Genomic DNA, 15,276 nt, shown 5'->3' with positions numbered 1-15,276 from the left:
AAAGAGGACAATAAATACTTATTTACAGTTACATGAGTGTGTAGTCTATAACAACAAAGACATACGACAGAGAGAGAAACTAAGGGACACATTTCACTTCAGACAATCAAGAAAATACTTCCAGCACCTGTCAAAATATATTGGTGTGGTATATTGTGCCATAATTAAGAGAAATGCAATTAAAAATGCTTTCATGTATTTTGATTGGATTGAAAAAATGACTTCCACTTTTTTTTCCATTTTTATTGTCAGAGTTTATAGATTTGTTATCTTCACAGCCTACTGTATACTTCTTTCTTTCGGCCTTCTTGCTTTAATTCTATTTTGAGATGTTTAACTTCTAGTATTGTTTATTTCTACTCTTTAATTTCTACTTGTGTGCAATGCCTTGTTTTGTTTTGTTGATTTTTACGCTGCTGCAAACATTTCACAAATAGCAATCAATGAAGTACCTCTTATCTTATTCTATCTTATCGTGACCAAATAATAATGAGCGCCAGAGTCAGTGAAGATGAGAAATCCTAATGAGGTAGTTGGGCGGGAAAATAAGACAATAAATACTGAAGTATGATTATTTACAATTACATGGGAATCATGACAAAATGAAAGAGAGAAAAACTAAAAAGGGGCAAAATGTCACTTTACTTGAAAAATAAAATCATGAAAATGCAAGACAATACTTCGAGCTCCAGTCCAAATATATTGTTCTCATGGTATATCGTACCATAAATAAAATAAATGCAATTAAATATGCGTTGAGAACAATTACTTTTGATTGGATTGGAAAGGGAAAGTAGATGTTTTATAGATGTATTAAGTGTTTGAATTGACAGCTCTTTACAAATACTTCGGTTCGGTAAACTATTACTGAAATAATAATACATTATATTTTTATAAGGCTTTTCAAGGACTCAAAATCGGTTTATAATATAAGGGAAGGTTAGGGTGGGGGGGTATAGGACTATCAAACTTGATCAACCGGCATGGATTGATGGGGGGTGGGCTATGAGTAGACAAGAGGAGTTTTGAAAAGGGACTGGAATACTGTTAAAAAGATATTTCTTAATCATCATATTCTGAACTACAAAAAGGACTTACCCACAAAAGAGACGTTTTGACTGATGGTGATGAAGAGTAGATCTCCCGCCCCCAGCATCCTGATTGTTCAGCGCTAACCCAAATTCAAAATGCCAATGAACCAAAACTCCAGGAGTCCAGGAGAGGTTCCTGCGCTGCTCTCCTCTTCAACACGGCTCCAGATCTTCAGCTGAACTCTGAATGCAGTCACCTCAGAAGTTGTGTTACTGTGTTCTGCCTGCAGAGAGCTATTCTTACCGCCTGCTATCAAAGCATTGTTGGGATGTCAGAGTCCCAGTCAACCTTACTGGAAGCTGAGGATCAGACGCAGGCACGCCGGTATCAAACAGGTGCGACAGCTACATGAGTCAATATCTAATTAAGGTAACATTCAGATCAAATAGAGGACATTTTTAGGAAAAGCAGCTTATGTAAATACACAAAGTTCTTCAATAACACACTTTTAGACAAGGGCTTTTCTTTGATCACACACACAAATAAATCACAATGCACACCTTCCCAGTTTTTCTACTTTTTATACGTTATACAAAGTTAATTTGCAAAATAAGTATATTTTAGTGCTTCAGTTTTCACACAAATGAGGGAAAGAAAACATGAAAACCTGATCAGATATTTGCACATAGCAATAAGATGGAAATAAACGTACGATGGAATTACAAAATACCAGTTTCAACACTTGGCTCAGCAGTTAGGGTTTCTTAAAATGACCCTCATTGACAAGTGAATTAAGAATATCTAATTTTGTCCAATATTTGTGTGATTCTGGGCTTTAAAGGCAGTCTTTGTGGTTCACCCTATAGTGCCGTATTTCTATTATTTTAGTAATCTTAATTTTTTAGGGCAGACACCGTGGATTTGCAACATGATTAATTGGTTGTCAAACACTAAAGAAAGCAGATTAATGGACGTTTATGTGTGTGACAGCTACAGGCTGTTATTGAACGACTGTGTGACCAACAATAAACCCCCAGCTGGAAACATGGGAGAAGTTTATTTTGGGATTTGTGATATTTTACGGTCTTATATTACACATCACAGCCACATTACCACAGCAGTCTTTCATCCATAGCACTGGAAGTTAACTTGTTCTTAAATCTTTTCTGAGTGTCCATTTATAAAAAAAAAAATTAAAAAAAATAATAATCATACAATGGTGGACATCTCAGGGAGTAAGGAATAGCTCTGTCTATCCTGATGCATTTTTAGGTGTAGGAGCCAAATGTGAGGTCGATCTTTTCCTATTATGTGGTATTTGTAACTCATCACTTGTGGTTTTGCATGTAAGAGAGAAGGGGGTTGAGTCTGGTGATGAAATGTTTCGGTTATCCGCATTTCTACTGCATACTCTTTCGCAATTTGTACCGTACTTTCCTACCATTTCTCATCACAATCAGCCATCTAACTTGTACTACTACCACCGATCGGACTGTATTTTTGACCGTCTCCTCGCAATAAATGGTGAAACGAACATAAGGATTGGAGCAGTTTTGTTTGAGTGTTTAAAAACAATTGGGAAAGTTAGAGAAACCACCTTATGCAGACAAGACTGCATGCATGGATGTACTGAAGTCTTTCAATATAAGTTAACTTTCCAGGGACTGTGTGCAGTAGATGTAATGCACGGTAATACTGAATAATTGAAAACAACGCACTGTCCTGTGTTTTAAAGTAACACTATATTTTGGTGCTTGATACATTTGTAAGGTGTAAAGTCACCCTGCATTAGTATAAATATCTATTCCAATACATACCGCTATAAAAATGGTATTTGGGTAAACAAAACTAATCTCAAATCCTCAAATGTCCACTAGATGTCAGCAGTGAGCTGTGCTTACTCTATTCAAAGCTTATATTGGGCATCTAAATTTGAATTGACTGAAACTGCTAAAAGGCCTTGTAATAATCATGTTAATATATAACCAGAGTCTGATGAGTACAGAATCAGAAACTCTGGAAAACGGGTTATATTTCTTGCTATACAGGCCAAGAAAATGTGGTAGTTTGATTATTAATGTCCCTAAAATAGGAAAATATCACAAGATTATATTAATTCTGTCCTTCACAATATGTAATTTGTCACTTTCAACCCTATAGGGGAGCATCACAATAGATTAAACGGACTACCTGAGTATCGGAAGGTACACTACAAACACTGTAAACCTTGAATATACATATTGCCAAAGGAGAACACTTTCTAACACTTCAATTATTCTAAGTAATAAATAATAAGTCCAGTGCTACACTACTGGAACTCTGCAGGTGCTATGGGTTCAGGCAGAAGTCCACGTATAATCAAAGTCAAATAAATAGTATGCTTCGTTGTGGAGATGCACGGCCATTCTCAAAGGCAGGTTATGTCAAATGTTTTCAAATAGGCCGGACACAAAACTGAACAGAGTGCCGTGTCCCAGGAAGAATGAGGCTTTTTGAGTCCAGGATGTTCCAGGTGGGTCCAAATAAATGTTTCCCACAGATACTATAACAGTCAGGAAGTTCTCTTTCATTATCAGGAGAGTTGAGGCACTGAGAAAAACTCAAGACAACATCCGATGTGGTTCCACTTTCTTGCCTCCACTCAAGCAAAACCAAATCCCACCGTCTTGGTATCATCTGTAATCCAAAGTAAAGTTCTTGTGAATAAAACCATGTTGGTGTATTTCGCCCTTGTGAGTTTTTTCACCCAGCCGGTGTTCCTGCAGCCTGATGCCAGTGTTCAGATTCATATTGGTTAGGAGAGGATAGCAGGAACCCATTTGATGCCACATAGATTGTCCGTGCTGGAGGAGCGCTTTTTGGCAGCTTTCCGGACGTCCTTGTACCGGTCATCACACAGCCGGGAGATAGCCTGAAAAGAGGACAGGGATTGTTTTTATTAACACTAGAACCGCCAGAGGTCGCTGTATACCTAAAACCGCCAACGGGTCAAATGTACCCGCTAATAGAATGCATTGATTTTCAAGGTACAATGTTCTTTTATTTATCATACTAGAACACAGGGTTAACAGTGAGTTTTGATCGCAGAGTGATGAAACTTAGACCAATAGAATCTGTGGACTCTCAGCTTTCATATGCTATCTAGTGTGCAGATAGCATGAAGTATAACATATCGTTAACAGTGTCTCTCTAAGGAACCGCAGTAAACAACAGGCGTTGCTATAGCAACACGTCATGTTTATGTTCTTGCGTGAGATCAATAGTGCGAGAATCACTGCATTTTCTATAAGGTAAATATTACCCGCTGGCGCTGATGGGTATAAATGGACATTCTTTGGGCCATTTTTTCAATCTGACTTCATATTGACCATTTTTAATAACAGAGGGTGCTACATAACACACTTTCAGGAAAAGTCACGGACTGGGAGACTTGAATATTTGATTGAAAAAAAGTTATACAATCAAGAAACAGCTGCGGGTAAAATGTACCCGTTGGCGGTTCTAGTGTTAAGGAACAAATACTCTACTTTTAGTATCCACAGTACCTTTCTTTGATGCGCAATCATACAAGATGTCAAAGAAAAGATTTGACATGCTAATTTAAATTGTCAAAATTAACAACAGTCACGATATTTTGTTGGTTTCCTTTTTTATGTTGGCTGTGGAAATGATGGTGGAATAGAGATACCTCCAAAGAAGCAACAATCTGCTCAATGTTCTGTTTTTTTTTAACCACATTGTATAGAATAGAAACTCATGTTTACAGTTTTGTGGTTTATGTCTTTCTTTCAAACCACCGCTGGACGCACTAAAGTAAGAGATCTTTGAACACGTACAGAGAGCAGACTTTGCATGGAGGCGCCTCACCTCCAGTTTCAGGGCCTTGTCTCTGCTGAGCAGCTCCAGAGGGAAGCTCAGGTTGTTGGTTTCTGACAGCGAGCGCAGGTCAAAGTAATATTTGGCGTAGACACTGGACGGCACGTTGATGTTGAACTGCAGCAGCTCCAGGAAGTGCCGCTCCAACTCGTTCCTGTGAGAGAAGAACGAGCAGGAGGTTCAGTGATAAAATCAAAACAAGAGATACTACTTTTTCAAGATTCAAGCCGTCCCACACACACACCTTCTCCTCTAAGAGCTTAATGTACATACCTACTCCTGTGCACACTCACCTGCCCACGTTAATGTTATTAGTCACTTCAAGAATCTTAATGGTTCTCTCTCCTAATGTTATGCCTCATTTGTTTTGACCAACTTGCGTATGTTTATCTGTCTGTGTCTTTGATGTAATGATGGGCCATATCTCTACTTTCTAACATATTGGTGTACCTCTTATTTGTAATGTCATGGGGTGTTGAACATGTTTGTGTTGTCTCTACAGGTGGACCAAAACAAAATCGCCTCTCTACTAGAAGAATCATTCAGCCAAGCTCTTCAATAGCAACGGTTTCCTCATCGACATCGCCTCATTAGTACACTCTCTTTCGCTTTGATTGTCATTCGTACATAGCTCCAGTGTAGATATGTCAGGTCACAGTTGTATTGTGTTGCACTGTTGGATGAGCCTGATAAAAATAGTGCAAGTAAATACAAATAGAATATAAATAGTGCAATAAGAGTTTATATACAAGTAATTGGAATATGATATGTTAGATAAATAATTTGTAAGATGAAAGTTATGGATGTTCTTTCAAAGTTCAGGTGTTTAAACTTCTTATGACCCTGAGTCTGGTAGTTTGACTTACTCTAGATCAGTGCTTGCATATCAGTTTTAGGAGAACAGACATTCATTCCTTATTTTCATCATTTTAACTAAATGTCCAACTTTTAAATTGCATGCATGCAGCTGCAGGAGGTTACCAGTCATAAATCTGTCTGATATTGACCAATCAAGGGGCTGCAAAAATGGCAAAGCATTGATCTCTATTTCCTTTTAACATTGTCTTAACTTGTCCTGGGATTAATATCATTGACTCTGAGAGAAATGTATATTTGAGTGTCCATGCAATGATGAATGGAAATTCAGCAGGAAAGTATTTTGAGGGATTGATAATAATCTTCGTTTGTTCCGCTCCTTTCTTTGAAGCCCTTTGGTTTTTTGTTATATCGTAAATAAATACGTTTTTTTGTAACAATTAACTTGTCTGGTCTCCCATTTTTGTTGCAGCCTATGAGCCGGGCCGTAACAGGGATTAATCTTAATCTTTGTTTTGGCCCCAAACCTAATATGAGTTAAAGGTCCCCTATTATACTGTTTTTCATCAATATATTATAGGTTCTCAGATATATATAAAACATGTCTCTGAAGTGTTTGGCTCCAAACACCAAACAGATCATTGCAGCATTACCCATAATCCCCTCTGTTTCAGCCCTGTTTCCAAAGTGCTGATTCTCTGTCTGTTACTTTAGATGAAAATAAGGAGCCCCTCCCCACGCCCCTGTGAGAGAGATTTGGTTACAAAGAACTCAATGGTGCTCTAGGAGGAGATTCAGGTGATAAGGGGGGGGGGGGGGGGTTACCTTGGTTGCTGATTGGCTAATGGTTACTCAAGCCAAAACATCGTTATGACGTCATAAAGTGGCCAAAATCTGATCAGCTCATTTTCAGACAGGTTTTTAAAGAAATGGATCAAAAAGAGAGAGAATCTTTGTTCCTGAAACTTTCAGAGTCTCTTTCCACAGAGGGGACACATGTTGATGTAGAAGAGACATGAAGGAGAGGGGACACGTGTTGATGTAGAAGAGACATGAAGAAGAGGGGACACATGTTGATGAAGAAGAGACATGAAGAAGAGGGGACACATGTTGATGTAGAAGAGACATGAAGAAGAGAGGACACATGTTGATGTAGAAGAGACATGAAGAAGAGGGGACACATGTTGATGTAGAAGAGACATGAAGAAGAGGGGACACATGTTGATGTAGAAGAGACATGAAGAAGAGGGGACACATGTTGATGTAGAAGAGACATGAAGAAGAGGGGACACATGTTGATGTAGAAGAGACATGAAGAAGAGGGGACACATTTTGATGTAGAAGAGACATGAAGAAGAGGGGACACATGTTGATGTAGAAGAGACATGAAGAAGAGGGGACACATGTTGATGTAGAAGAGACATGGAGAAGAGGGGACACATGTTGATGTAGAAGAAACATGAAGAAGAGGGGACACATGTTGATCTAGAAGAGACATGGAGAAGAGGGGACACATGTTGATGTAGAAGAAACATGAAGAAGAGGGGACACATTTTGATGTAGAAGAGACATGAAGAAGAGGGGACACATGTTGATGTAGAAGAGACATGGAGAAGAGGGGACACATGTTGATGTAGAAGAGACATGAAGAAGAGGGGACGCATGTTGATGTAGAAGAGACATGGAGAAGAGGGGACACATGTTGATGTAGAAGAGACATGAAGAAGAGGGGACACATGTTGATGTAGAAGAGACATGGAGAAGAGGGGACACATGTTGATGTAGAAGAGACATGGAGAAGAGGGGACACATGTTGATGTAGAAGAGACATGAAGAAGAGGGGACACATGTTGATGTAGAAGAGACATGGAGAAGAGGGGACACATGTTGATGTAGAAGAGACATGAAGAAGAGGGGACACATGTTGATGTAGAAGAGACATGGAGAAGAGGGAACACATGTTGATGTAGAAGAGACATGAAGAAGAGGGGACACATGTTGATGTAGAAGAGACATAAAGAAGAGGGGACACATGTTGATGTAGAAGAGACATAAAGAAGAGAGGACACATGTTGATGTAAAAGAGACATGGAGAAGAGGGGACACATGTTGATGTAGAAGAGACATGAAGAAGTGGATGTTGCATGATAGCTGACCTTTAAATACCAAAGTCCTTAATATAAAACGAATCCCATTCCTCAGTATGAACTCACATGTCCTCCACAGTGATGTCTTTGAGGATCTGGCAGTAGTCCACGTTCCACACGGCCTGGTCGTCCCACACCTTGGAGGCCAGCAGGATGGCGCCGAGAATGATCCTTTTCCAGTTCCCGGGAGTGATGTCGATCTCTGCGTAGGTCAGCAGCCGCTCCAGGTAGATCTGAGCAACAACACGGAGTAAAGAATCAACACTGAGGAGGACTGGGCGTGGAAGTGAAGCAGTAGGAAAGGCTTTAAATAGACACTGTAGTTCTGTCTAATCCAAAAATGAATATATCCGCAAGTAGCAATAAACTTGACTCCAACAAAAATACGTCTAAGGAAAGTTTGGTTGACTCTTTTTTACTTAAACAAAAAAAGGTACACATATGTTCAAAAGTCAAAAAACGATATCGCTCCGTGATTCTTTTCTCTTTCTAACTTCTCATTACCAGCAGCTGCGGTCGGCTATGACGTCAATTTTACAACAGCTGGTTTAAATAAATGATATAATAATACTCATAACAAAGAATACAATGTTCAAATATATATACACACATAATATATCAAATTCTACATTTTAACATATGGCTCCTACGGACACAAAAGAGGCTATGAAAAACAAATGTTACGATTTGGGAAAGGTAGGACCCAAAAGTAGACTACAAAAAAAGGTAAGTTGGTCTAGAAAACAAAAGCGAGCTTTATTTTAAAAGCTGATGGCAAAAACATGGCATAAAATGCAAGGAAGATACAATACCAAAAAGCTGACGGTGACTGACATGGAGGGAGACAGGAAAAACAAAACAATGAACCGACAGGGGAAGACTAAATACAGGGAGGGGTAATCACGGGACAAGAAACAGCTGGGCAGGGGAGGGAGAAACACAAGGGCAACAGGGGAACACAATTAGACAATCAGACACAACAGGGAACTAACGACAGGAAGGAAAACACAGGGAGAAGGACCAGACAAGACACAAGAAGGAAAACATGAGACAGGGAGAACAGAACAGCAAAATAAACCCAAAACTAGACAAAACTCAAACCCCGACAACAGAACTCCCATCTAACCCAATGGGTCCTGAACTCGGAGTATGGACCCCCCAGTAGAGGTCGCCAAAGCTTTAAAAGGGGGGTTATAAAGCCTTATTGATTTTTAAAATGTGTAAGATAATTTATTTTGGATTATATCTAAGGATTTCACTCATTTCTGGGAGAAAAAAATATGAAATAGTTATTTTTGGCTTTTCTTAAGATCTGTATACTTATTTTTTTCAATCTGACAAGATGCAGGCATGGTAAACGTGGTTGAGTATGTTTGATTGTTGAAATTTATAAGATTACAATTCATAATAAGGACAGATGATTGTTCTTTAACGTCCTTAAAAACAGGAAGGCAATATTGACCTGAAATGATCAGCTCAAAATGAATCCAAACAGTTAATTTAAACAAACCTCCTGCAGTTATTGTGTTCAATTATGGGGTAAATGTACAGTTTCTTGTTATGCTTTCAATATTATACGAAATATAACATGAAATATTTTCTTGAGTTAATGGTTGTCAGTTTACTTAATGACAGAAAAGGGGTCCCTTAAGGAAAAAGCTTAGTAACCCCCTGATCTAATCTGTTTTACTTATCTATGTCCATGCTCCACTCGATGGTGTCAGGAGGAATTCATCTTCACTGACCCCCCCACACACACACTCAGACGACATGGTATTTTGGATGCACACGTCTCATCACCATTTTACACACATCCCTGGCTTGTCTCTACACATCAGGGCAGAATTTCCCCTGAGGCCTCAACAGGAAGTGTGTGTGTGTGTGTGATAATGTGTGTGGGGAGTGGGACACAGTTGAAGCAGATTCCACCTTAACCTTTGTGAGAAATCTTGTTTTTTTTATGTGACAAGTCCCCCTTTTTGTTATGAATGTTTATGGTGTGATCCCAAAATATATAAAGAAGTCGTGCAGAGATGAGTCGTTAACCCGGGAATGAATTGTTTTACTCCCAAAATAAACTCTATGGTTAACAGGAGTTTACGAGATTATCACATTTTGTTCTACGACATAAAATACGGCACTAAATAACCCAACTGGTGAATGTCTGAAGCTTCTTTGTGTCTTAAAAACTGTGGTTGCTAACAAGAGTCTAAATGAGACGACTAAACGTCATCATTCCCAACATTAGCCGCCTTTAGCTTAGCGGTGGCGAAGTCAAGTCATGTGACCGTGCTGTAGTTCCGTTATAGCCCAATATTAGCCACCTTTAGCTTAGCGGTGGTGACGTGAAGTCATGTGACCGTGCTGTAGTTCCTTTATAGCCGAACATTAGCCTCCTTTAGCTTAGCGGTGGTGACGTGAAGTCATGTGACCGTGCTGTAGTTCCTTTATAGCCGAACATTAGCCACCTTTAGCTTAGCGGTGGTGACGTGAAGTCATGTGACCGTGCTGTAGTTCCTTTATAGCCCAACATTAGCCGCCTTTAGCTTAGCGGTAGTGACGTGAAGTCATGTGACCGTGCTGTAGTTCCTTTATAGCCCAACATTAGCCACCTTTAGCAGCGGTGGTGACGTGAAGTCATGTGACCGTTTCGTAGTTCCTTTATAGCCCAATATTAGCCGCCGTTAGCTTAGCGGTGGTGACGTGAAGTCATGTGACCGTGCTGTAGTTCCTTTATAGCCGAACATTAGCCACCTTTAGCTTAGCGGTGGTGACGTGAAGTCATGTGACCGTGCTGTAGTTCCTTTATAGCCGAACATTAGCCACCTTTAGCTTAGCGGTGGTGACGTGAAGTCATGTGACCGTGCTGTAGTTCCTTTATAGCCGAACATTAGCCACCTTTAGCTTAGCGGTGGTGACGTGAAGTCATGTGACCGTGCTGTAGTTCCTTTATAGCCGAACATTAGCCACCTTTAGCTTAGCGGTGGTGACGTGAAGTCATGTGACCGTGCTGTAGTTCCTTTATAGCCGAACATTAGCCACCTTTAGCTTAGCGGTGGTGACGTGAAGTCATGTGACCGTGCTGTAGTTCCTTTATAGCCCAACATTAGCCACCTTTAGCTTAGCGGTGGTGACGTGAAGTCATGTGACCGTGCTGTAGTTCCTTTATAGCCCAACATTAGCCTCCTTTAGCTTAGCGGTGGTGACGTGAAGTCATGTGACCGTGCTGTAGTTCCTTTATAGCCCAACATTAGCCACCTTTAGCTTAGCGGTGGTGACGTGAAGTCATGTGACCGTGCTGTAGTTCCTTTATAGCCCAACATTAGCCACCTTTAGCTTAGCGGTAGTGACGTGAAGTCATGTGACCGTGCTGTAGTTCCTTTATAGCCCAACATTAGCCACCTTTAGCTTAGCGGTGGTGACGTGAAGTCATGTGACCTTGCTGTAGTTCCTTTATAGCCCAACATTAGCCACCTTTAGCTTAGCGGTGGTGACGTGAAGTCATGTGACCGTGCTGTAGTTCCTTTATAGCCCAACATTAGCCACCTTTAGCTTAGCGGTGGTGACGTGAAGTCATGTGACCGTGCTGTAGTTCCTTTATAGCCCAACATTAGCCACCTTTAGCTTAGCGGTGGTGACGTGAAGTCATGTGACCGTGCTGTAGTTCCTTTATAGCCCAACATTAGCCACCTTTAGCTTAGCGGTGGTGACGTGAAGTCATGTGACCGTGCTGTAGTTCCTTTATAGCCCAACATTAGCCACCTTTAGCTTAGCGGTGGTGACGTGAAGTCATGTGACCGTGCTGTAGTTCCTTTATAGCCCAACATTAGCCACCTTTAGCTTAGCGGTGGTGACGTGAAGTCATGTGACCGTGCTGTAGTTCCTTTATAGCCTAACGTTAGCTTCTTATCTCTGGAGATTGCAGTTACGCTTCAAATATTAGAAAAGTGGCAGCAATCTGTGGAGAAAACATGTAAGTATCAAACGTTTTTTTTCTTCTAAAAAATCCTATTGGCTTTTTGTGTAGGAAGACCTTTTGGGTCGACCTTCAAAATTACTTGATCCCTTCACCCCTCTATAGGAGGATAAATGAGGTGAAGGACCTCACCAGAGTGACGATGGCACACTCTGCAGTGAGCTGAGCGGCACTGAACAACGTCCGGACAAATCGGTAGATCTGTTTCTGCTCCGTGTCGATCTGGTCATAGTCCGGGGGAACCTCTGTTTTCTGGAAGAAAGAGAAAAGGAACGTTTAGGTAAAATGCCTAAATGAGCAGATTTAAAAGCACAATTACTCCAAAAACTGACTCTGAGGTAGTTGTGCAGAATGTTTTCTATGATAAGTGATGATGACTTACTGAGAGAGGGTGCAGCTTCTCGTCAAATATATCCAGCAGCATCGCTCCTTCTGTGTCCCTGGCATGAGAAAAACATGGTTAAATTATAGATTTCATTCATAAGACTCAGGTCGCTATAGTACAACTCCGTGAAGTTATTTATAAAGGGTGTTAATATAATTTATATAGACTGAATTAGAGATGATTATAGCTGATATTTGTTTTTGTTATTGCTGTAGATTTGTATAATCAACATTATTTCATAATCTACTTTATGGATTCTTACTTATCAAACAATACATTTGGCTTTTTTTCAACATTTTATGGATTTCTATTTTCATTTTCATCTTATGTTTGGAGTTGTGTAATCAAGACTGTGTCACATGTATTGGGACACATATCACATATTGTTGTGAAAGGAGCAATTTGCTTTTGATATCTTTGAAAAATACATACAAATAAACTCTGCATATGCAATAATGAGCATGATTCTCTTTTTCATACAGTTTACACTCAAACTGCTGAAAAAAACCGAGAATCCCTACCTGTTTTTTATATGGTAGTAGATCGCCACTGCTACACTGTAAAGGGAAACCAATACATGTGTTAATATGTTATAATAAATATGTTTCTTGAGATCTTAAAATATGTATTTATTCCTTCATGTTGGTACCATTTGATGGTGTATTTGAGGTTGGGCTGGCTGACTGTGTTGTCATCGAGGAAGATGGTGGAGCAGGAGCTGTATTTCCGCTTCGATGTTCCATGCTACACACGCACACACACACACACACACACACACACACACACACACACACACACACACACACACACACACACACACACACACACACACACACACACACACACACACACACACACACACACACACACACACACACACACACACACACACACACACACACACACACACACACACACACACACACACACACACACACACACACACACACACACACACACACAGTGACTGTTATTAAAGTGTACATGTTTTTGGCTGACCCACATTAAGCATGCCAGGGTGTTGTGCACAGGGCGAATATGAATCAGCGACATGCGACCTGAGATTGTGATGGTCTGCATTTATTCAGATTACTTTGAATACAGCATTTAATCAAAACACCATCTAAAACAAAGTGATTTTTTATGAAAAGCAAAACATAAATCTGTCGAAATTGGAGTTATAACAATAAAATGGCTCAGCTTTGTGGCGAGAAATGTAAATAATGTACTTACATTATTGATGAAGAGGCTCTTCCGTTTATCTTGCACTACAAGAGAGAGATAGCTTTATTAATAAATGTCATTACTTCTTTACAATAAAGACAAACGCAGCAAGTTTAACCCTCCTATTGACTTTGTTCCCCCCCCCCCTTACTTTGGTGTATCAAATTGTTCTGTGTGTGTGTGTGTGTGTGTGTGTGTGTGTGTGTGTGTGTGTGTGTGTGTGTGTGTGTGTGTGTGTGTGTGACTGTGTGACTGTGTGACTGTGTGACTGTGTGTGTGTGTGTGTGTGTGTGTGTGTGTGTGTGTGTGTGTGTGTGTGTGACCGGGAACACCATGGGTGTTACAAAGTTGACTAAATCATCCAAAATTCAATGAAAGTGGTGATCAGCCATTTTATATGTTCAAATATCTACTGTGAAAGATATCATAAAGACTTAATGCAATCGAATGTAAAACAAAAAAGTTATGATTGATGAAAGTAGTAAATCGGTCAGATTTGACCCGAACACAACAGGAGGGCTAAATCAGCAACACACACTGTTATCAAAAAAAGCAAGAAGAAAGGAGTTAGCACACGTCTACAGTATGTTATTGTAAAGAACGAAAGCTGTAAGTGTTGAGAGGCAACAGTTCAATCACACGTCAGATAAGCAGAAAGATCAGAGCTTCAACAGAGAGAAGAGTGCAGTTTACACCACTAGAGGGAGACAACGCCACACTCACCGTTCCTGCAAGGCACCTCTGAAACAAGAGGAACCAAAGACCTTTCTGTGACACCAGGATACATCAAATATGTGTGTGTGTGTGTGTGTGTGTGTGTGTGTGTGTGTGTGTGTGTGTGTGTGTGTGTGTGTGTGTGTGTGTGTGTGTGTGTGTGTGTGTGTGTGTGTGTGTGTGTGTGTGTGTGTGTGTGTGTGTGTGTGTGTGTGTGTGTGTGTGTGTGTGTGTGTTATGAATTATTATTAATATAAAAGGAGGTCAGGTAATCTTTAAAACTAACTAATAAATAATAATCCAGATATGGTTGTATTTGCGTGTGTGTGTGTGTGTGTGTGTGTGTGTGTGTGTGTGTGTGTGTGTGTGTGTGTGTGTGTGTGTGTGTGTGTGTGTGTGTGTGTGTGCGTGTGTGTGTGTGTGTGTTATTAATTATTATTAATATAAAGGGAGGTCAGGTACTCTTTAAAACAGCTGCTAGTTATGGGTACTTTTTACTGAAGTACATTTCAAAGCCTCTTTACTTTGACTTGAGTAAAGAAGTTTAGTCAGTACTTCTACTTTTACCAGAGTATTTATAAACACGAGTATCTGTACTTCTACTTGAGTAAAGGATGTGTGTACTTTTGCCATCTGTGCAGTACGGAGGGATTCTACACACAGACACAAATGGTCAGACATGGCAGCTGGTTTCGCCCCCTGATGAAAGAAGACTTCAGAATTACAACTTATTCAATTACCTTTTACCAATGAATGAGACCCGTTTACCTAACATTGTATTTTTTTAATAGTTCTCTCTCTTCTTTAGTGCTCTTTTTTCAAGTGAAATAAAGTAACGCAGTGGTTTGCATCCAGGAAGTCAGGGCTCCTTAAAAGGTCACAAGATTACAATATTTCAAGTTTCATGTTTAGCCATTTGGATGCTAAAATGACCTTATTCTCTTTATGGACAGATTAATACTATTTTAATCTTTTGCAAACAGATAAAGTTGAAAGCATGTTATGTTGAATGCTGTTCATGATCTGTGTTCCTAATACACATTTGAATAATACAAATAATAACAAAAAAAGAGGAAAGACAAAAACATCTCTGCTACACAAAATTA

The 15,276-nt window shown here is 39.9% G+C and overlaps 1 protein-coding gene across 4 annotated transcripts in view; it reads right to left on the bottom strand.

Annotated features, from left to right (window-relative positions):
• Positions 1 to 1,597: 1,597 nt before the first annotated feature.
• LOC307020533 (cyclin-Y-like) overlaps positions 1,598 to 15,276 on the bottom strand; it is a 29,854-nt gene continuing 16,175 nt past the window's right edge. For 2 of the 4 annotated variants that reach the window (XM_079651950.1, XM_079651952.1), the window contains exons 3-11: positions 14,180 to 14,197; positions 13,466 to 13,500; positions 12,882 to 12,976; positions 12,754 to 12,789; positions 12,230 to 12,287; positions 11,980 to 12,099; positions 7,938 to 8,104; positions 4,900 to 5,062; positions 1,598 to 3,943 (exon numbers count right to left, since the gene is read on the bottom strand). In XM_079651950.1, coding sequence (XP_079508076.1) covers positions 3,827 to 3,943; positions 4,900 to 5,062; positions 7,938 to 8,104; positions 11,980 to 12,099; positions 12,230 to 12,287; positions 12,754 to 12,789; positions 12,882 to 12,976; positions 13,466 to 13,500; positions 14,180 to 14,197 — 809 coding nt within the window. In that variant the 3' untranslated portion in view covers positions 1,598 to 3,826. The remainder of the gene's footprint in view (positions 3,944 to 4,899; positions 5,063 to 7,937; positions 8,105 to 11,979; positions 12,100 to 12,229; positions 12,288 to 12,753; positions 12,790 to 12,881; positions 12,977 to 13,465; positions 13,501 to 14,179; positions 14,198 to 15,276) is intronic. The other 2 variants (XM_079651951.1, XM_079651953.1) reach the window with 1 other exon arrangement.

The sequence above is a fragment of the Notothenia rossii genome, assembly GCF_949606895.1.
Source record: "Notothenia rossii genome assembly, chromosome: 9".
Lineage (NCBI taxonomy): Eukaryota > Metazoa > Chordata > Actinopteri > Perciformes > Nototheniidae > Notothenia > Notothenia rossii.
This window is presented reverse-complemented; position numbering and strand designations above follow the sequence as displayed.